The sequence below is a fragment of the Ambystoma mexicanum genome, chromosome 5p, assembly GCF_040938575.1.
Source record: "Ambystoma mexicanum isolate Mex_15411 chromosome 5p, UKY_AmexF1_1, whole genome shotgun sequence".
NCBI lineage: Eukaryota > Metazoa > Chordata > Amphibia > Caudata > Ambystomatidae > Ambystoma > Ambystoma mexicanum.
The window spans coordinates 891,009,930-891,031,186 of NC_090930.1; the positions used below are offsets into that span (position 1 = coordinate 891,009,930).

The 21,257-nt window shown below is 46.2% G+C and overlaps 1 protein-coding gene across 1 annotated transcript in view; it reads left to right on the forward strand.

Annotated features, from left to right (window-relative positions):
* PKD1L1 (polycystin 1 like 1, transient receptor potential channel interacting) overlaps positions 1 to 21,257 on the forward strand; it is a 2,330,280-nt gene that overhangs the window by 1,672,061 nt on the left and 636,962 nt on the right. Inside the window, exons 41-42 of the mRNA XM_069613333.1 lie at positions 2,192 to 2,365; positions 16,805 to 16,923. Coding sequence (XP_069469434.1) covers positions 2,192 to 2,365; positions 16,805 to 16,923 — 293 coding nt within the window. The remainder of the gene's footprint in view (positions 1 to 2,191; positions 2,366 to 16,804; positions 16,924 to 21,257) is intronic.

The following is a 21,257-nucleotide window of genomic DNA, read 5'->3' on the forward strand; positions in this document are numbered from 1 at the left end:
GGGGAGGGGGTGGGGAAGTATCTCGACATGATATCCAGTGAGTGCTGGCTGTAGATCCACTAGCATCATCGCACAGCTGGTGTGCAAGGGCACAGGGCTGTGGCTCCCCAAGTAGTGCTTGTGCGCCATGATTATTGACAGTAATTATCCCTGTAAGCGATACTGTACCAATCCAGTCCCCAGCATTTGCTATTTTTCCACAAGGCACCTGGCAGTGGGAGTGGATGGTATTGCAAGCCATGTAAGAGCCTGCAGGAACACTGCTGCACACCAGAATTCTGCCACCACAGGCTGCATTGTCCCCACGGAATACGCCCAGGGCAAATGGTCTCATCAGAGCACATCACACAGTTCCCATGGCTGATGTGGAGGATGGAGTACCGACAGCTGGCAGAGTGTCTCGCCAACATGGTTCACTAGCTCTGTTAGTTGAGTTCAAGTTATTCGGGGCCCCATACAGCATTGGGCCTCGATGGACCTCATGGGTTCAAAGGCTCTAAAGGTACTCTGAGGATGTCGAGGTCAATGAACGTGTGAAAAGGCCTACCATGCTGTACTCTGCGGGCCTTGCTGTCCACAACCTGTATGACGGAGACCCAGAGACAACTCCTACACTGCTGCCATCGAGGTGCTCAATGACTATTCCACTATTAGGGTCAATCTCGACAACGAGCGCTTCCGGCTGAGGTCAGTGAGACAGAAGGAGGGCGAGAGCCTAGATGCTTTTCATGGGAGAGTGAGACACATTGCACTGTCCTTTGCATTAGAAAATGAAAAAGAAGAAATCAGGCAACAAATAATGTTTGCGGGCAGCTCTGTCAAAATGAGGAGACCGATCCTTACGGAGCCAGACATAACACTGGCCAGCATCCTGGAGGTGGGGCGATCCCACGAGCTTGCAGAAGTGAGAGCACCTGCCATGGACGTACCGACAGAAGATGTCTCCTTCCTTTTCAGTGTACCAGCTGATAAGCAGGCGTTCAAAAGCACGCTTAAGTGCGACACATGCATCAACAACAAAAGCATGCAAGTCCTGATAGACGCAGATGCCTCTGAGAATGTCACGGAGACCTTCGGCGTGAACAAAGGAAGAACCCATGGGAATGTGTCCGACAATTGCCGCTCTCTAGGAGCAACTACCTGTGGTGAGACATCCAGCAGAGAAATGGTCACCCTGTCCGGACCACCAAGGAGCATCACCAAAGGGGTATGGAGAAGTCAAATGGAGAAGGAGACCCTAACCCTCGAACCGGGCCTGCCCCAAGCTATCAATGCAGGAGAGTATGTGGTGACAGCCTCAAGTGGATATGCTGCCTTAATGAAGAGCACCTCGTGGGTTACAAGCCATCAGGGCCTATATGACTGGCAGGTCAAACATTCTGGGGTTGGAGTTTTACCCAGAGCCTGGGTCAAGACTACACGGAATGACATGAGCGACGTGTTTGACCCAGGAATCGAGGACCACCAGTTTGAATTGAAGGCCTATTGTCCCAGATGGTTAGCTAGATGAGTGCCAGGACTTGAAGGCCCTGATTGCTGAAATGTTGGTTAAAATGCTTAATGAATATGTTTGTTGTGGTTGATTTGTTGTTCTGGTAAAGGAGGAGTGTGGTCATGTCCCCTTTAAGGTTGTGAGTCATGACTGAGCAATGACATGCTCCAAAGAAAAGGAGCCTCAGCCGGAACGTGCACGTCAATCTTCTGTGCAATCCTTCTGATCACGGATTTGCTATTGTCTTGGGTCCATGTGATCACGGCAGCATCATCTCCGCTGTGAGCTCGCAGCAAGTATTGGGTACGTCCGTGGGCCTGTGGATCGGCCCACAACAGAGGCTTAAGCAGATTCTCTGCTTGTCCCCCAGCTCTGTACTTTAAATCAAATAAAATGTCATGGATAGTAATTCACTGGCGCAGTGCTTAAATTATAATCTGGCCACAGCTCTACATTCATCAAAATGACCCCTAGTGATGGTGCTATGTTAATAAATGAACACTGACCAATTCTTAACTTTCAAATAAAGATCTCATGAAACTGTGCTTCGCTCATTGACAGCACTTTATCACTGCTCGTATCCTTAATGTACACACACAATGCTACAACTGCTCTGTTCACCTTGAACAAGATATCAGAAAGAATGAGCCTTTTATAAATGATGCAGGGGATTGTCTCATGGCTATTTTCCCCTTGCAGATTCTTGTAGTAGCAGCAGCAGTGGCATGGATGGACCGTGAGCGCAGTGACTTCTTCATTGGCGCATTATGCGAAGCAACGAAGCACCTAGAATGCAAACCAGGCCCTCTTCCCAAACCGTGCTTTCTTCAGTGTCGCCCACATCTTCATGATCATTCCACAGAGTTTGACAAGGTAAGCAATGTTTTAAATCTATGTTTAACTATTAATGGTTACATAGTGATGGAGCGAAAATGACAGAAAATGTGTGTATTTATTTGCATATGTACATTTATTTGTATTTATATTTCATTGAATTTATATAGCCCTTTACTCCAAAGTGCTTTACATGAGAACAAGTAACATACAGCAAGCATAAGATGACGATTGAACCACAACCTGAAAACAGTATAATGAACAACTTACAAAATTGCAGACGTGAGGAGGGTGTAAGGAGGGGAGAGGTGTGCAAGGGAGTATTAGATGTTATGGGAGGTAAGAACGGAGAAAGAGGGGGTGCAGGAATGTGAAGGAAGAAGATAGGAAAAAGTGAGACTAGATGCGAACAGGGGGAAGGGAGGAAGGAGGTAGATGGGAAGGAGAGGGAAGGAAGAGCAGGGTTAAGAGGTGAGAGAGGGGAAGGGAGGAAGAAAGGAAACGTGGGGTGTTAGGGAGTGGAAGAGATAAGATTTTAGGGAAGAGCGAAAAGAAGGGTACGAGGGAGAAGAGCGGATGTGAAGGGGGAGGAGGTTCCAGTGGAAAGGGAGCAAGGAGTTGGAAGGAGCGGAAGCGGAAGGGGGCGCAGGGTGCAGGAGGAGGAGGAGGAGGAGGAGGAGGAGAGAAGGAAAAGATTAGCAGAGCGTAGAGAATGAGAAGGGGTATAGAAGGAAAGAAGGGAGGTGAGGTAGGGGGGAGCAAGACCATGGAGGGATTTGAAAACAAGACAGAGGAACTTGCACTTGAGCTGGGAGTGAAAAGAGAGCCAGCCTAGAAAGGTGAGGGAGGGGGAGATGGAATCAAGAGGCGAGAGAAGGGATATGGAGCGGATAGCAGAGTGGTAGATGTATTTAAGGGGGGAGAGATGAGAGGAGGGGAGTCCAGAGAGAAGGGAGGAACAGTAGAAGAGTCTGGAGAAGATGAGGGAGGTAATACAAGTTTAGTGGTGTGAAAGGTAATGAGGGGTCGAATTTTGCAAATGTTGTAGAGGTGAAAGCGACAGGTACATTTCATGATTATCAGATGGTCAATCTATAGGCATTCCCTATTTCTTCTGTATCCGTCCCATCATTTCACAACACGTGACAAAAAAGCTGATCTATTGATAACTCTTTCTATGGCTGCTTGTGTCAATAGTAATTTCCACTATTGTTTAAAGAAGTGAGATTTACTGTTTCTCCAAGACCTCAATGTTAACAGGTGTGCCAACGTTTACCTCTCCCCGGTAGATTTTCGGATCTTCTGAACATGTCCTACATTTTTAGCCTCTATGGCATAAAGACCATGCTGCATCACACCTAAAACAGCTGTGACTGGCTTCTCTCCTGTGGATTGTCACTGCCTGCAGTTCACTGCAAGCGATCAATTATGAAGTAAAGTCATGTCCTCATTGGGCACCATGAGCCTGTTATGTTCTGCTGTGATCCTCAAATATAGTTCCAATTACCCCGATAACCCTTGCATCCGATAGCTCCACGAACTGAGGAAGCATTTTAACTTAATCCAGCCAATACTTAAATTGATAACATTGTCAAAAATAGTTGGAATCCATAAAGTTTTTATCCTAAACCTTTCCAGTGATACTGGGCTATGCATAAATAGATGAAAACATTCGGAGCACCCTGTTTTACCTACATGTCTTTATCTTTTGCTATTTTAGCAATATCCAGATCAGGAGTACATATCACCCTTTGAAATATCATACCATGGTTACTGATCGTTTTACCGACCAATGCAGGAAAGTGGGAAAAAATATGCGGTAAAATATTGGTCCGAAAAACATTTTGGTAAAAACACATAGATCGCCCATCATAGCTCACTTTCTACAAATAATCTTGGATAACAAAGGTACCGACCCCCAATGCTTAATATGAACAAGCATTGGCAAAGCTAATAGGTTTTGATTTGAGCATGTAGAGGTTGACTTTTTTTGCAAAGACTGTACATGATGAAATAATCGCAGTCTCGGTATTGGCATAGCCAGAACTATTAGCTTTGCCAATGGTTGTTATTGTAGATTTTCAATGTCAGAGAATTCCCAATTATTACACTTTATACTGTCTGCCAGACTTTGAAACTCCCTCTTTCCTCTGCAGACTCATTTGTGTTTTAATTTGTCTGTCCAGGGTTTATCATGCATGCTCCAGAAATTAGCTCATGCTCATTTTCATACCAATTACACCCTGATGTCTGGATCAAAAACTTCTGCTTGTGTACTCAAATTCCTGGTATTTTATCAGGCAATATTGGTTAAAAAGTGTTGAGTGAGAAGAGTTGAGTGGATAGGCAGAGATGTGAGAATTAACCTGGTGACCCAAAGTTGGACATTTTTGACTAGTGTTTTATGTACAAGTTCGTTCTTACTTTGGAAAAAAACATGATAGATTGAGGGCATAAAAAAAATCACGGAGCTTAAAGGAATAATTGCACAGACAGCACCTCCCTGCAAGGCTAGCATTATGCATTACTTTCTTTAATTCTGCAACTCGTAGCATTTCAACTCTTAAACTTTGAACTGAACACCATTTAGTTTTGGTTTGCTCCATCTCTCAGATCAAACGAAATAAAAAACAGTTCAGGGTTTAGGCTTTAGAGGATCTACAAATCCCCTTAAGTGTCTCTAGTCTCTGGTAGTTCTGAAGCCCTCTGTGTCCACCTATTGGAGCCCAGGCCCTCCTGCCTGCGTCCCTTCCTCTTTCGTTCGACAGCGAACCTTCTGCCTCCAATCTGTAACAAAACAACTTCTTAACCATGAATGGAACTGCATAACAACTCTTCTCTTCTTCCTGGGAGGGCAACGACCCGCAAATGCTCTTCTAACGTGGAAGGCTGAGTTCGGGCAATTTAACTGGCTCGCCATCCTTCCTCTAAAACTCAAGTCGCTTTTTGTTAATCTCCTAAGAAAACAAAGACAACAAAACCTTAAGGGTGGGAATACGCTTCTACAGCATAAAATATACAATCTCAGTTCATCCCTTGTATTCTGGGCGGGATATAATGCTCGCCTCCCCGTCTTTCATAGAATCAAGACTACCCTGTGCTGTAAGCATGGGCAATCTTAATTCTATGTCAAGACAGGAGGCAAGCATTATGCTTATTCAAAGCTCTCTAGTACATTAGCTAGTTGAGACACTAGCTTGAAATAAAACGCCTTGAAGGTAGACTCTGGAGACCAATCGACAGATTTCACATCTTGTAGAGGTACCCCTGCCGACAATGCATTAGACGCCAACGCTCCTCTCGCAGAATCCGCGCCAAATTTGGTTAGGTCTACGCCTGCTCTGTGCATAATCTCTCTGACCCATCTGGCTATAGTGGCATTGGCTACCGCATGATAAGGCTTCCTACACCCTATAAGTAGCCGAGAAACCCCTTAAGGTCTAATATTGACTGTGGCCATTTTGTTACGCTCACCTGGTTCCCACAGGGGCGTCGATCGGACCCGGACAGCTGCGGTCTCCACCAACATGATGCGTAGTGCAGAGATGACTGTCTGGACTGGCCCGCCTAATCTCGTCTGCTGGACCCGTAGAAGTATTCTCCTGCAAGTGGAGAAAGGGATTTAGCCACCCATGGATTTTAGTGATGGCCCCCCCACTGTTCTCGTTCTCCCCACTAGTCACCTCCGATATCCCCTTTTAGTAACCTCACCTTATGCTTTTAAATGATGAGCTCTCCATCCTGCGTGGCATGCAGGAGCGCGTAGATACCAGTTACTTCACTGGTTTGAAGGTACTGGAGGAGTTCCGGAGGGATATTGACTCTGGGGTTTATAAAGTTCAAAGAGTTAAATATGTCCGATGTTCACTCTTGTTCCATTCCCTTGTTGAATTGCAGCTGGGTCCAAAGGAATATTGCCTGGAGGCAGCTGATGGCGTTCAGGTAAGAGTCTGTATTACCCAACACTGTCCGGTAAAAGTTGCATGAGTTTAACTTGTTGTTTTCTCTCCCTTTATAGGTGCGGCATTAAAGGGTAATGCCTCCGGTGGTAAATCAGGTAAGTCTATGGTGGTAAAAGAGATGGTATTTGTCGGCTCTCTCGGCACACCTTGTTATTTCTTTTGTTTGATGCTGTGTACTGGTGAGTATGACGCAGCGATGCGACGCGTGCTGAAATAATGACCTTTCCAGGCTCGGAGATGTACTGGATCCGGAATCAGGTAAGGAATTAAAATAATGCCCGTGATCCAACCTTTTCTCCTTATTTCCTCTTTTTCTAGGAGCTCTGGGTTCGAGGCGGGCTTGGCAGAAGACTGGATGCTGACTTGAAGTAGTTCCAGGTAAGAAGTTCCCCAGAGTAAAAAATAGTCCCTGTAATAAAATAGTCCCATCCAGGCCTCACGTTGGCTTGGATTCATTTGCAGCATGGTCTGCATGAGGTAAGTAATGTCTATGAGCCTGGCGCCTATGACTGAACCCAAACAGCCCCCAGCCGGGGCTGCTGGGGTTTTAGTAAGTATCTGGATGCCTGCTCCCGGGGCTGATGGACTCGATCCGGATGCCTGGGGGTAGGCATCATGACACATTTCATAATCCTTGATACATTGTGCTGCACATAACTTAGTGTTCCTGGAAAAATGGGGATAGGAAATCACTCTTGAATCGCACTTTGTTCTTCTTGTGATATTGAAGGCTACACCGTCTGGGTAGAAGACCTTCCTGTTAATCTCTAGCGCTTTAACATCTGACACTCGCCTACAGGCCACTAGGCCAAGCAGCATAGCTAGTTTCCCTGACAATGGGGATAGAGGTAGCTCTCCATTGTCGGGCCACAAAATGTCCCTTACATCCCAAAGGTCAGAGTATTTTTGTTCGAGAGGTTTGCGTAACCTCACTTCCTTGAGCATGCATGTTACTGCTGGATGCTCCCCGATAGGTTCGCTTTCTACGCTGTTATGTCCTGCTGAAATCGCCGATCTGTATACTCTGAGTGTTCTGTAAGCACACCCGTCATGGAAATGATCGGCTAGGAAATTCAGCATCTGCACTATAGGTGCTGAAACGGGATGAACACCATGTTCCCTGCACCACCTGGACCAATGGTCCCATGCGGTACCATAGCTCCGTAGGGCGGAAGGCGCCCATGATTCTCTGATGAAGTCGGCCGCGAGCTGTGAAATGCCCGGCAACTCCCATCTCTTCCTGGAACCCTGCATGCTATCAGTAGAAGACTGCCTTCTTCGATCAGCGGGTGTGTCTGGCTGCTTGGGCTGAGCAGAAGGTCCTGGCTGAGTGGAATCATCCTCAGAAAATCCAGAGAAAGTTCCATTGCTACTGGAAACCAGGCCTGGGACTTCCACAACAGGGCTATCAACACTAACTCGGCCCTCTCCCTCCAGACTTTCGCTAGAATCCTTGTGAGCATGATGAATGGCGGTAAGGCATAATGGACTGCACCAGCCCAATGATGCAGGAATGCGTCTGTATCTACTGCTCCCCGGGTCTATCCTCCTACTGAAGTATCTGGGAGTCTGTGCATTCAATCTGGATGCGAAGAGATCAATATTTAATGGACCACAAATCTCCTGCAAGCGAGTAAATACTCCCGGGTTTAGCTTCCAATCGCTGGAGTCTACAAGATATACAGAGTTCCAGTCTGCTACCACATTCTGTTCCCCTGGCAGCTACTCTGCCGTTACCAATATGTGATGTTGAAGGCAGTGGTGCCAGAAGTCTTTTGCCAGCTGGGCTAGCATCTTTGATCTGGTCCCACCTACTCTGTTGATGTATTGAACAGCGGAAATGTTGTCCATCCTGAGAAGGATGCAAAAATTGGCCTTGGCTTTGGTGAAGGCCTTTACTGCAAAGGACCCTGCTAAAGGTTCTAGACAATTTGTGTAATTTTAGTTCCCGCCTGTTTCTATTTCTCTGCACCTGGCTCCTCAGCCGGCCCTGCTAGCGTCTGATTCTATCACTATATCTGGAGTGTCGCCGAAAATAGCCCAGCCGTTCCAGGCTTCCATGTTCTGGAGCCACCACCTATGGTTTCCCAATCTAGAGTAATTATATGATTGTATCCTATTCCTCCCTGGAGGTGTCTGATCTTGAGTCTCTAATGGACTCTGTAGTGCAGTGGCCCCAGAAAGGTCGCTTGGATCGATGCTGCTAGAAGACCCACTGCTCTGGTCAGACTGCGTAGCGAAATAATCTTCTTCGCTATGATCAACCTGAGCTCCTTTTTGATGGCCCTGAATTTTTGGGCCAGGAGCTAGAGAGACGCCTTTCTGGTGTCGGTTACAAAAAAACCCCAGGAACTCTATTCTTTGAGCGGGCTGTAATTCTGATAGGTCACTAATGTGCCCCTCAGCTTGCATGCTCTCGAAGAGTGGCTTTGTCCTGAGCTAGGATGAGGATATCATCCAGGTAGATGATGATCCTGATTCCTTTCTCTCTTATGGCTGCCGCTACCGGTCTCATGATTTTGGTGAAAGGCCAGGAGGCTGAGGCCAGCCAGAATGGGAAGCATTTGAATCTCCAAATATCTCTGTTCCATTCAAATCTGAGGAATCTCCGGTGTTTCACTGCTGTCGGAATTGTGAGATAGGCATCCTTGAGGGGATCTAGGCGAGCTAACCAGTCCCTTAACCGGAGGAGGTCCCAGAGGAGGTGAATACCTTCCATCTTCAAAGGTCTGTATGTTAGCCATTCGTTCAGACTTTTCAGATTTATCACTGGCCTCATCTTCTCTTTCCTTTGAACTAGGAACGTATTACTGATAAAACCTGGGCCTCCTTGCCAATCACGCTCTATTGCGCCCTTGTCTGCTAACTTGCGCAATTCCTCTTGTGGGAGTGCTAACTCCTCTTGCTGCATATGTGCTGGATGGGGAGCTGATCTTTGGGTAGTTTCGCCTGTGAACTCACCTACTACAGCTTGCAGCACCCAGGCATCGCTGGACAGTTATCGCCATTCATGCAAAAATAGTAGCGCTCTCCCCCACCCCTACTCTAGGGAAACACGCGCTCTGGGTACTTGCCGCAAGCTGCACTCTGCTGCCTTAGGCGCCTCTTCCTCTGTGTCCTCTAGGGAAACGTGATCTGGCTGGGATGTAAGCGTCTTGCTTCCTGTTCTCCCAGTATTGTGCCCAAGGTCCTTCGGATCTACCTTGCATGTTGAAGCAACCGGGTGAACGACCCCTGTGTCGACCGGCCCCTACAAACGATGCGTTTTGGAAATATTTTCCTTATTGAGCTACGGGCCTTCTCTAGTGCGGAGTACGTGACCACAAATTGGGACATTTCCTTGGCGAAGGCTTCTGCGAAGAGCATTCTGTTTTCTCCTTCCCCTGCTTCGTAGGAAGCTAGGTCACTAAGTTTACAGTCTATTTTGAGCAGTACCCCTCTTCTTCTCTCTGAGGATAGAGCGCAGTCGGCGTTTCCTAGGAGGCAGACTGTGCGCCGAGCCCAGCTACCAAGTACTTGCGCATCTACCAGGATTCTGGTGTCTTTGGCTCTCTCGGCTAGGTCCATTATCATCACGAGAGGGCCTGCTAGGTCTAGTAGCTTGTTTTGTCAACCCCTCTGAGCACGATCAACTCCTTTGCGAATGTGCCTGGCTGTCTTTGTGACGAAGGTCAACCTCTTGGGGTCGGGGTGTCTGTTACTTTCCTGGGCAGTTCGGTTCTTGCATACTCTGCTTGTCATGGCCACTAACCAAGGGCCCTTTTTTCCTCATTCCAATGGGTCATAAGAAAGTGTGCTCTGCACACCTTGTGTCCAAGGCACGTGTATCCAGGCCGGGTGTGGCCATTAGAAAGCATTGGAAGGCACGTGCAATCATCTAATGGGAGTGGTGAGGTGGGGCCACAAGGCGGAGCTAAAGGGAGTGGCTCGGGCCAGACTATTTAAGCCGGCCCCAACTGCATGTTGAGGCTTTGCGTTAATCTGCTGTATGCAGAGTAATGCTTAACGCCGTCTGAAGCTCTACCTGTCTCCAGCTCTGCATCTTCTGATTCCAGCTTCACATCTTCGGTGCGCTACCTGATTCCAGCTTCACATCTTCGGCGCGCACCTACCTGATTCCAGCTGTACATCTTCAACGCGCACCTTACCTGGATCCAGTTATACTATCGCCCGGAGCGCATCCAACCTCGACCCCGCATCCGCAGCGTGCACCTTACCTGAAGCCAGCCATACCACTGCTTGAAGTACTACGAGCTTCACGCCAGTATCTCCAGCGCGCACCTTACTGTCTCCTCAAATCCATCTTCTGTTGGGCGCCTCTTCCTCACCTGTCGGAGTCTTCATTCACGCAGAAGTCTTCTTCTCGTCGGGCATCCTCACGGTTCTTCCATCTCACAGCCGCAAACAGCTTCCCATATAGCCGGTCTCCATTTTCCGACGCCAGGCCATCCCTGCAAGAAATAAAGACAGCACAAGGTTAGGAATCGCATACATTTAACGCTTGGCCGCGCAACACCAAAGCCTTGCGTTTCATTTACAAACCCTACTTATCTGCTAGTGAGGTCTGCTCCATAATTTCTGACACTGCGTGGGTACTTTGTCAGCAATGCGACTCAGCGGAGCCATCTTCAACTCTTCAACACCTAATGGGGAAAAGAAAGACATTAAGGATACGGACAGTAATCATTGGGAAAGACTTTACAGAAGCATACGGACAATAATCATTGTTATCAACACTCGCCTCCCACGAGGATTGGTCGCAGCCGGTCTGGGCCATTACGCATACGGGCCAGTGAAGCAACTGGGTCAGTCTATAGTGCCCCTGCTGAAGAGAAACAGGACGGAGAGCTCATCTTTGCAAAGTAACAGGTGAGAGCATATGGTGTAGTGATACACAAAATTGCAAATTTGCCAATCAGGGCTTTAGATGACAGCATTAGCCGCTGAAAGCCAATAGTTTATTCAAAGTATGTGCCAAAAATGCTGACAGTAGTCTGTTGTAGCACTTCCATTATGCAGTAGTGAGCTACAAGGAATATGCAGGCCTAGTAGGGGTGGTAGGTCACATTATGCATTGTAGATAAACAGGCAGGGCGAAGGCCCCAGCTCTGTAGCTAATAGACATTAATGGAGTGTTTGTAACATTATGGCACCTACATAGCGCTTAGATAGCCAGTCTTAAGCGCTATGAACACTAAGCTATGAGTGCATGCCTTTTAGAGCTTGCTCACATGGGGTTAATTCATCTCGGCTTCTCTTAGAATATTCTGCCTTTCTAACGGTAGCCCTGCATGGCTTTGTAAACAAATCCTCTTTCTCTGAGAAGGCACTGATAAGACATTCCTGAGCTTTCGCGCAGATGGGCTCCAAGTAGGGAGGGGCACAGAAAAGGAGCACAGTGGAAATTCACTGAGTTGGGTTTTTCCATGAGCAAGCCTATATTTTGCACAGGGAAAGTTCTGGAACTGTGCGTCATGGACTGACAGCACGAGATTATAAAAATGCATGCCCACATGACTCAGGTGGGAGATCGATCTGTGGACTTGGTTCGAGCAAGATCAAGTGTCCGGAATTTGTGGCTCTGTCGGCACCCTGCAGCGCTGTCCTCTGCGCGGGGCTTGTTACAGCTAGCTTATGAGAGCCAGGGTCTCCCAGTGCTGATTGAAGGGGCGTAAGACTGTGTTTCTCTATGTTTTCTAAGTTCTATGTTTCTCTATATTTTGCATTTCTCTAAGTTTTGTGCTTTGTAATCTTCTCTAACTTGAATCCCAAGATGTTGCTGAAATTCACTGTTTAGAATAAAATACTAAAAATTATTGAAGGTGTCATTTGTCACTAGCATGAGTTCACTGCTCGGCACAATAGAACCTGTATTTTGGGCTGAATTGGGTAATTTTTGCTCCCAAGGGCTGGTCCCGAGGAAGATTTGCCCAATATCAAGACATTTGGGAAAACGCTTGCGCATCTCATTCTGGCACGAGGTGTTCGAGGGGGATCGCAATTCAGTCACAGTATTCTCACTGCCTCGTTCCTTCCCCCAAGGGCATTGCCAGCAACCTGACCAGACCAAACCGCTGCAGCTGGGGGTAAAGCAAGATCCAGGGAAGCCAAATCCAGGGAGGGCTCCAACCGTGCCCCAACATCCCCGTAGAGACCAGGTGAGCGGAACACTGCTCTTATTCAGGAGCGAACTTCCCTTTCCAAAGGCTTTCTAATGTGGTGGGAGATGTAGAGTGCTACTCTAGGCGACGGCAACCATTCTGTGGACTTGGGATGTCGGATAGCTTCCGGGTCGAACATGTTGCCTGTATTGTCGTCTTCTAGCTCTGGGTCTTCCATCGCCGGGATGTTAGAGTGGGGATTCCCTCTTCCTTCTCGCCCCCTTCATCTGGCGAATATCTGCTATCTATATCCCCTAAATTAGTCACCTCTGGGGTAGGGGGTCGTGGGTGTGGTACTGCCGACTTCAGCAAAAAAGGCTTCCTTGAGCCTGCTGACGGGGTCGACCACCTCTTGAGGCTCTGCGTTGGCCCCTTCCTTCTGGCTCAGTATGGTCGAAGAGGGCGGCCTCTTCCGAGCTTTCTTACACCCCTCTTGGTCACCCCCAGCAGTGGGGTGTCTGGCTGATGGTCCCTCATCTGTACTGTCTGCCGGTCTTTTCCTGGAAGTTCCTCACTCCCTTTTCTGCTTGGCTAGTAATGCTTCCAGGACCTCTAAGCGCTCTGTGAGTGGCTGCACTCCTTGGGACACAGCTACAGAAAGGTAGTCTCCTAGGACTCTTTGAAAAGTGAGGGACAGGTCTTCGTCTTTCTCAGTGGGTTCTTCTGCCCACTTCTCGCTCCATTCTGGGGAGGTGCTTTAATATGCCATTGTGCACTTGAGCTTTTGCTACCGTGTGCCTGGGTTGCTTGGACAAATTAAGCTGCTCCAGGACCATCAGCGAGTGCACGGATTAGTTTTAACCTATTTTTTTTTTTTTGGCTGCCATGCGCCTATGTTTGCTCCTCTTCCGTGAAGCGGTTTCTACCGCTGTCGCTTGTTAATAGAGCACTCTTCGATACTGAGCGATCGAACAGAGCGTTAGAGGAAACCTGGGAAGTGGGGTGAGTTGGACAGCGGGATGCTGGGTATGACGACATGCGTTGCTGTGCTCCCACGGTCCTAGCTCCCTCAGATGCTAAGAGGGCGGTACTGGTCGCCTAGTGTGAGCGCGTTCGTTCGTGGACCCAGTCCTGACCCTCTGTGACACTTAATGCCCCGCTGAGAGGCCGAGATGAAAGGTAACCCTTTGTTAGATACAACACAGTAATCATGTGGGAGAAATAATGCACTAAACAATCTCATTGATATGATAAGAATGGAGAAATTCAAGCAACTTATCTTGTGAGCTGCAGCTAAAAGAAAGAGGAAGGGACCCAGGCAGGAAGCGACACATAGGAGGGCCTGGGCTGTGATAGGCGGACACAGAGGGCTTCAGAACTACCTGAGACCAGAGACTTATGGGGATTTGTAGTTCTTCTGAAGCCTAAACATTGAACTTTTTTTCCCCTTTCAGTGGATTTGAGAGATGAAGCAAACCAAAACTAAATGGTGTTCAGTTCAAAGTTTTAAGAGTTGAAATGCTGTGAGTTGCAGAATTAAAGAAAGTAAAGCATAATGCTTGCCTCCTGTCTTGACAGGAATAGTTTAAGGGCGCTCAAGCTACAACATCTTTTGAATTTGTTAGTCAAGATGGTGAGCCCTTTGATCTGAAATGCGATAAATGAGGTTGAAAACGAGAGTGGAGCAATCTCTCTACATGTTGTGCTAGAAAATATGAGAGCCCTTCTACTGACGACAAACTGAACCAAACATGTTCTATGGGATGGTGCCCACTAAGGAGGTTCTACAAACAAAATGTAGATCGTTATGCTTACCTGAGGTTAAATATGTATTTGCATGTCAGTCTGGTCCCACTCACAAGAACTGTCAAGCACTCAAATGCTGGGCAATTGCACTCTGAATAAGGGTAACTACAGACATGTGATTGTGCCTCACTCGGCATCATCTGTGATGCTGTGACTATAGACGCAGAGAGCAAAGGGCCCACATCTGGTATACCCTTAATAACACAGGGTGACACCCTAAACCTTTAAAAATGTGCCACCCATTGCAGGCTGCTTTACAAAAGATGGAAGTAATCACTGAGATGATAACTATCCATGTGGTGTAGAGGAAAATGGGCTCGGGACAACATAGACTGCCAACAAAATATATGTACAATATATGCATATGTGCATATACAGTTCGATAGTTTAAAACATTGCATGACACATTCCACTTGTGCATACCGTACTAGCACAGAAACAGTGACTTTTTGTTGTTTTGAAAAAAAAAGACTCAATTTTAAATTGAACTTTGTAAAGACTTCCTAATGCAATTGTGAGTAGACCTGTTTAAACAAGCACTGGCATACTTAATGAATCTGGCTTTTGTGTAGGCACTGTGTAGGTAATTTCTGTCATAGTCCTCGTCACCAGCTGCTGCGTTGATGAGCCAGATTTACTGTCAGATATTGTAATCCTGCTTTCATTGCTTGGTAAATTTTGGTTGCGTTTTTCCATGGTTTTCAAAAATGTGTGAAATTTGCTTGAGTGCTTATCTACGTTCCCAGCCTAAAATGTACCCTCAACATTGAATTTCCACTCTATAGGAAAAAATTGCTGTATTGCTGCATGGATACTTTTTGGGAAATTAAATAACACAAGCCTTATGCATTTCTATTTGCAGCAGATATCTTACAGGCTATATAGCTAGTTAAAGATGTTAAAGAATGAATTCAGTTACTTGCAGAACACATTTTCAATGGTTGCTTTGCATTGCTTTTAGTAAAAACAAATATTCCTAAAGCGTGGCACTTTTTTTATTGCTTTTTATTAATTTGTACTCATTCATATTTTCAAAATTGCAGTGGATTAATTAAATGCATATTTTATATATAAAGAAAATCCATTGCAAGGTGTGGGGATGATGTCGACATTCATTCCACAATATCGTAATTACTCATTAACACTACAGTCTAAATATTACATATAGTTCTCAGGAAAACAAGTAGTTAAACATTCCAACATCATAGCTGGATGATAATACATTTCATCCAATCTATGTTTAAATAATGATTAATGCGCTCATGTTGGAATTCCTTCCATCAGAGTGGACACGTAGGTGATGGATCACAAATATTAATATTTCTGTGTATCCATGACCACATCAGCACCACCTTTGGCATCTGGTGTTATTATAATGTCCTTGTTTGCTTGTAGTCTTCTTATTGTACTTGTCTCTTTGGGGGTGAGATTCTGTTTAGTGACCTGTTTGTTGAGTTTTGCAGATCTTTGTAGGTTTCAAGTTTTAAGCTCCGTCCACATGGCGGTGTCTAGTTTGAGTGCTTTTTTGTGCCATCATAATGTGAGGCAGCCCTTTTTTGCGTTGTGTTGCCCATGGAAGTATTTTTTGCGACTCAAGCATCTTATATCATCTTTAATTTCCCCAAATAGTTGAATTTTGTCTAGTTCATGGCTGGGCCAGAGGGTCAGTCCCTTGGAGGGCACAGACTGTTCAGCATGTCTAAGTGCATGCCCGAAGAGGTTCATGACTGATACTTAATTGGTGGAGAGGTCCCTCATCGGGTCCTCAGTGTTGGTCCTATTTGTTAGTTGATTGGTGGGGCGTACTGCACCGTCCAAAAATGCGTAATGTTTTTCTCATTTGCCACATTGTATGCAAGCCAGGAAATCATTTTGAAGCTTCAGGCATAGTGAGGTAAATTTGGAGACTGCAACAGTTCAACCTTTGTAATTTAAAATTGTGCACCAGACAGGAAGCCTTAGCTGCTGCATTGGGATCGCTAAAATGCCCAGGGGCTACTTATAGGCTGAAAAACACTTTTTTAGACTCTGTGATTAAAATACAAACTAACCCCGTTTCTCAATGATGTGCTTTCAAACATGTCACTTCACTATGTCTTTTAAATAACATTAGTCATTCTGGAAACTTGCAGGGCCCCCCCTTAAAACATCTTGCACCTAATTTAATGGTTACATGTGAAAATAATCTGTTCTCCTTTTTTCTGTTAGATGCAACTCTCAGAACATGTACTGTTTCCAACCCCTTGTGTACCCTACTTCCAGGAGTTTTGAAAAGATTTTTTTTCGTTTTGAGAATGATTTGTGCTGTAGCTTTCCTTTACAAATCATTTCACTCTGCAACATCTGATGAACAGGTCTGTGGGACTTGGTAAGCTAATATTTTGTTCCATCTCTGCAGAGATTTTTCAGCTAGTCCAATAAAAGGTATGAAAATCTGCAACTTGTGTGATTGTGTTACAAATTGACTCTATTTAGCTGGTACCCAAGTGACAGGCTGTTTTAGGAATATCACAATGTGTATCAAAACAGACTTTAAAGATGTTTAAAGTGTGCCTTAATTGTACAATTCTTGATCATTTTGGAGACGCATAATGTTTCTTCCCATGCAGATGCTTGCCGCCCGCCAGCGAGCACGATATTTAAGGCTAGCTCGTCCCCCGAAACCTTCCCAACTGAAAGAGACAAAGGACAGAATCAGGAAGAATACACTCATTCAGCAGACAGTAAGGTAAATGATGGAATGTGCTGCCATTTGCTTCTTTTCTCCTATAAAGTGTCAAGTTCTTAGAGTATTCATGTTCTGTAGATGGGATGCTTGTGTGTATATGCAACTATTTTTCCTAAACTGACTTCATTTTCTAAGAATTACTGACATTTACGCAAGCAGTGTTAGACGTGAATATATGTAAACATTAGTGAAATAATTGAAGCCTTGATTAAGCATTGCAGATCGGGGGGTGGGGTTATCATCACAGGAGAATGCCCTCATAATTTGTTGCCCAAGGCCAATCTGCGGGCAAGAAGTTGAGATATTGCATTATCCCTTATGAAAGGTTAGTCTCAAATTCAGGTAAAAAATGTGCACTCTGGAAAACATGTTTCTTCACAGAATAATTGTATTTAGTGTTCCAACATGTAAGATGGAGTTACTTGTGGTCTTGTGCAAAAGGTTTGTGACCTAGCTCTTCAGACTGGACCTCCTCTTTCAAGTGGGTCCAAGCTTCATAACTCTGTCTTTTGTCTTCTGTAATGACATGCAGCCTGAAAAATAAATATTGGGGGATTTCCCAGAGCACTACCAGAGGCTGTTGTACACTATACACCTTCCAGTCACCATTCTTCTGGTAAACATGTGATGGATACCACTAGAAGATGGGTGTCAAAACACCTACTTTCCTTTTGCATGTTTCAAAGACTTTTGGGATCTCTGGAGCCCTAGTGGCTGGCCTCTGGAGCCACTTTCTGCCGAGAGCAGGCGGACTGTCCCTACTCCAAAGCGGGTACAAAGATTTTTGCCATCCTAGGCGAAAGGTCATTTTTGCTGACCCTACTCCACCGCAAATGACATATGGCCTGGTTAGCATTTCTTTTCCCTTACATACCTCCACATTCACATGCCCCCTTTTACTATCATGTGTGTCAACTAAGTATCATGTCTGTGAGCATCCTGTCATTACATGAGGGCCTTTAGGGGAAGCCATGCACCAGACAGGAAAAGGAGTTTATGTAAGAAAAGGGTGCTATGGATTATTGAGAAAAAGGCAAAAAAGAATGTTTAACATGCATGGTATGCTTGTGTGTGATTACTGGATCCCCTGCATACCTCATTACAAAGGTAACAAGCATATTCCTGACCTCTGCCATCTAAGCTGCTCTGGAAAGCGCACTCTTTTTGCATACCATTTAGGGTGGATCCCTTCTTATATCTGCACTGTTGTTCTCCACAGCCAACCTGGGTGAGCCGCGGTGCTGACTGTCATGGTGCATACTCCCAAACATCTGGAGTCGATGGGCCAACCCCAGTTAGTGGCACCCATAAGGGCTTATAAAGCCCCAAAAGGTTGTTTTAGGACTTCCTGGACTCAGTCCTGGAGCCGCTGGCGCCAGGCTCATAATATTCCATCTGGTGGCAAACTGCATGGGACTGACTACATACAGCGCAGCCTAATGGGGCTGAGCCTTCCAGCCTACCTTGGGTGTGGCTGAGGAACTACTTTACCTGAGATTGCAGGATGAGGCTGGAGGGACTACTTTACCTGGAACTACTTGCAAGGCTATTTAAACCACACCCTACAGACGGAACACACTTTGTGTTATTCTGCACTCCTGCAGCGTAAAGTTCACCGTGTCTGCTTAGTTCCAGTACCCGCACTCCAACAGCCACACCTGTCCTGGGATCACAATCCATCGGCACCTAAGAAAAAGGGAAAGAAAGGAACAGGAATGAGTACAGCAATAGAGGCCTTACCTGTAGCATTCCATCCGGAAGGCCGCGCCTTCAGCTGCTCTCCGGATCGTCGCACCTGCAGAAAGAAGGGCATCTGCATCATTAACCAATACTCACCCGGAGACTGCATTCTTCTAGGATTTCATTGAAGCAGTTCATCCAATCGCCGCGCCAGAGCCGCGCCTCACCTGCATTGCAGAAAAGGAAAAGAACAGCAGGATAGTCGCGCATGGGAAAGAAACCATTAATAAAGACATTCATCGACATGCACTCGCGCTAATGCTCACCCGCTGGAAATCTGCTCAGCATCGTAGGAAGAGGCGATTCTTCATCTGAAAACCGCCCAAGGCCGCGCCTGAAAGAAAAGAGAAACAAAAGTCAAACTTGGGCAATAAGGACATTAAGCAACTATACCAAGCATCTATTGGCATAGAGACTTACCTGCTGAGTCAAGCTATTCAGACTCTGCTACAGCCACGCAGGAACAGTGAAGTAGCTTGATCCCAGGAAGGACTGAACATATCGTGCCCCTGCTAGAGATCGCAGGACAGAGAGCCCACCATTAACAAACCCAAGGTGAGGCAGAATGAGAGAGGGGCATTAGAAGGTTACTGGGGGTGGGAACCAATCCCGCTCCTCATGGCTGGCTATATCTTGTTTCGACATTTTAGCCAAACGCTTCCTGGAAGTGATAGTGAGGGAGAAGACGCGTGCATGCATCATCACTCAGCCCCGAGCCATGCCAGTGCAGACATCATTTGTGCAGTTTTGTGTGACGCCCCCGTGGAGAGCAGGTGAGCGTGACAATCACGCGGCATCTGAAGACTGCTAGATGGACACAAGTCTTGTAGTTCAACACACGGCCTGACTCCTGTCTTGAAAGACTGTGTCCCTGTTATCTCCATTGCTACAAACTCTAGATCTCCTTGATTCCCTAGCTCTCCAAATACCTGGAATGTGTGGTATATACTCAAGTCTCCTATCTTGATCACAACTCTCTTCTCACCAACCCAATCTGGGTTCTGGCCATTCCATTCCACCGACACAACCCTTCTCTCTGTCACTAATTCTCTCCTATCTTCTAGGCACTCTAAACTTTCCTTTAGTCTCATCCTACTTGATGCCGCCGCTGCTTTCGATACAGTGGACCATGGTACTCTTCTGTTCACACTATGTTCTTTGGGCTTCTCTGCTACCACTCTAGTGCAAGTCTTATCTATCTGACCTTTCTCTGTTTCATGGGGTGGCTAAAACTCCCCTTCTTTTCCACTTGTTCACGGTGTTCCTCTAGGCTCCGTTCTGGGTCCCCATCTTTTCTCATTATATACTTCTCCCCTGTTTTCCATAATTTCTTCATTTGGAATCTTGTCACATTGTGATGCTGGTGACTCCCAACTCTATATCTTTTTTCCTTCTTTCTCAGATACTCTTCATTCTACTATTTGTCTTTTCTCGATTCAATCCTGGATCCTTCACACTTTCTACATCTAAATCCTTCTAAGACAGAAATTCTATTTTTTCCTGCCTCTACTATTCCCCCTCTGATTCCCCCTCATTCTACTAACTTTCCTCCTGCCTCTCTCTTTCACATCTTAAAGCCCGTAATCTAGGAGTCCTCTTTGATCCATCTCTCTTTTTCATCACATATGTCTAACATTACACATTCATGTCGTTTTCCACTCTTTTTTTTTTTTTTTCAAATTCAATTTTATTGGTTTTAAACAGCAAAAGTGAATCATGAGGTAGAAGCACATTCGAACGTACATAGGAACCATATATCGCTTCTGCCTCTTTTCCCAACTTAGATTCAAATAGCATAACTATAATGACAGTACAGTCAAGCATGGGTCCACTCCCGACGAGTGAACTATATAACTCCCATTCCTTCCCTCCCTCCCCTCCCTTTTATTGCTCATAACACTTCCGTGGCATGATGATTGCTGTAGTCCGAAGAAACTTGCGACGCGGCAACGTCCGAAGGTAGTTGTCATTGTGAATCGTGAATCGTTAGCATTGTGATCGGGTGTGTGACAGGCACAGGCGTTTGATTGATAAGGGTCTCAATTTTCATACATCATGCAAGGCAGTTGGTGAGTGCTTTTACTGACTAGATGTTGGGTAGGCGTTCGATCTTGACATGTAATGGCTTGCGAAGTCACTCCACGCTTCTTCATGTTTCGCAGCCTTGTTGTGCAGGGCTGCCGTTATTTTCTCCATAGTGTAGATATTGGTGGCGACTTTCAGCCAGTCCTTTTCGTTTGGCAGCCGTGGGGATTTCCATTTCGTAACTAGGGCTGCCCTGGCTGCCAATAGGAGGGGGGATACCAGTCCCCTCACCTGCACCAGCTCGTCATCATCATCTTCAAGACCGAACAACATCAGAAGGGGGGAGGATTCTCTGTCTATGCCATCTAGACGCTTGATCCATCCTAGGACCTCCTGCCAATAAATGCGCACTTTGGGGCAGTCCCACCACATGTGCCAGTAGTTGGCTTCCGCTCCGCAGTGGCGCCAGCATCTGGGGCTGGAGGTTTGGAACATCTTTGAAAGTCTATGCGGGTCATACTGCCAACGGTGGAGTAGCTTTACAGCGTGCAATTTGTATTGGGTGGCGA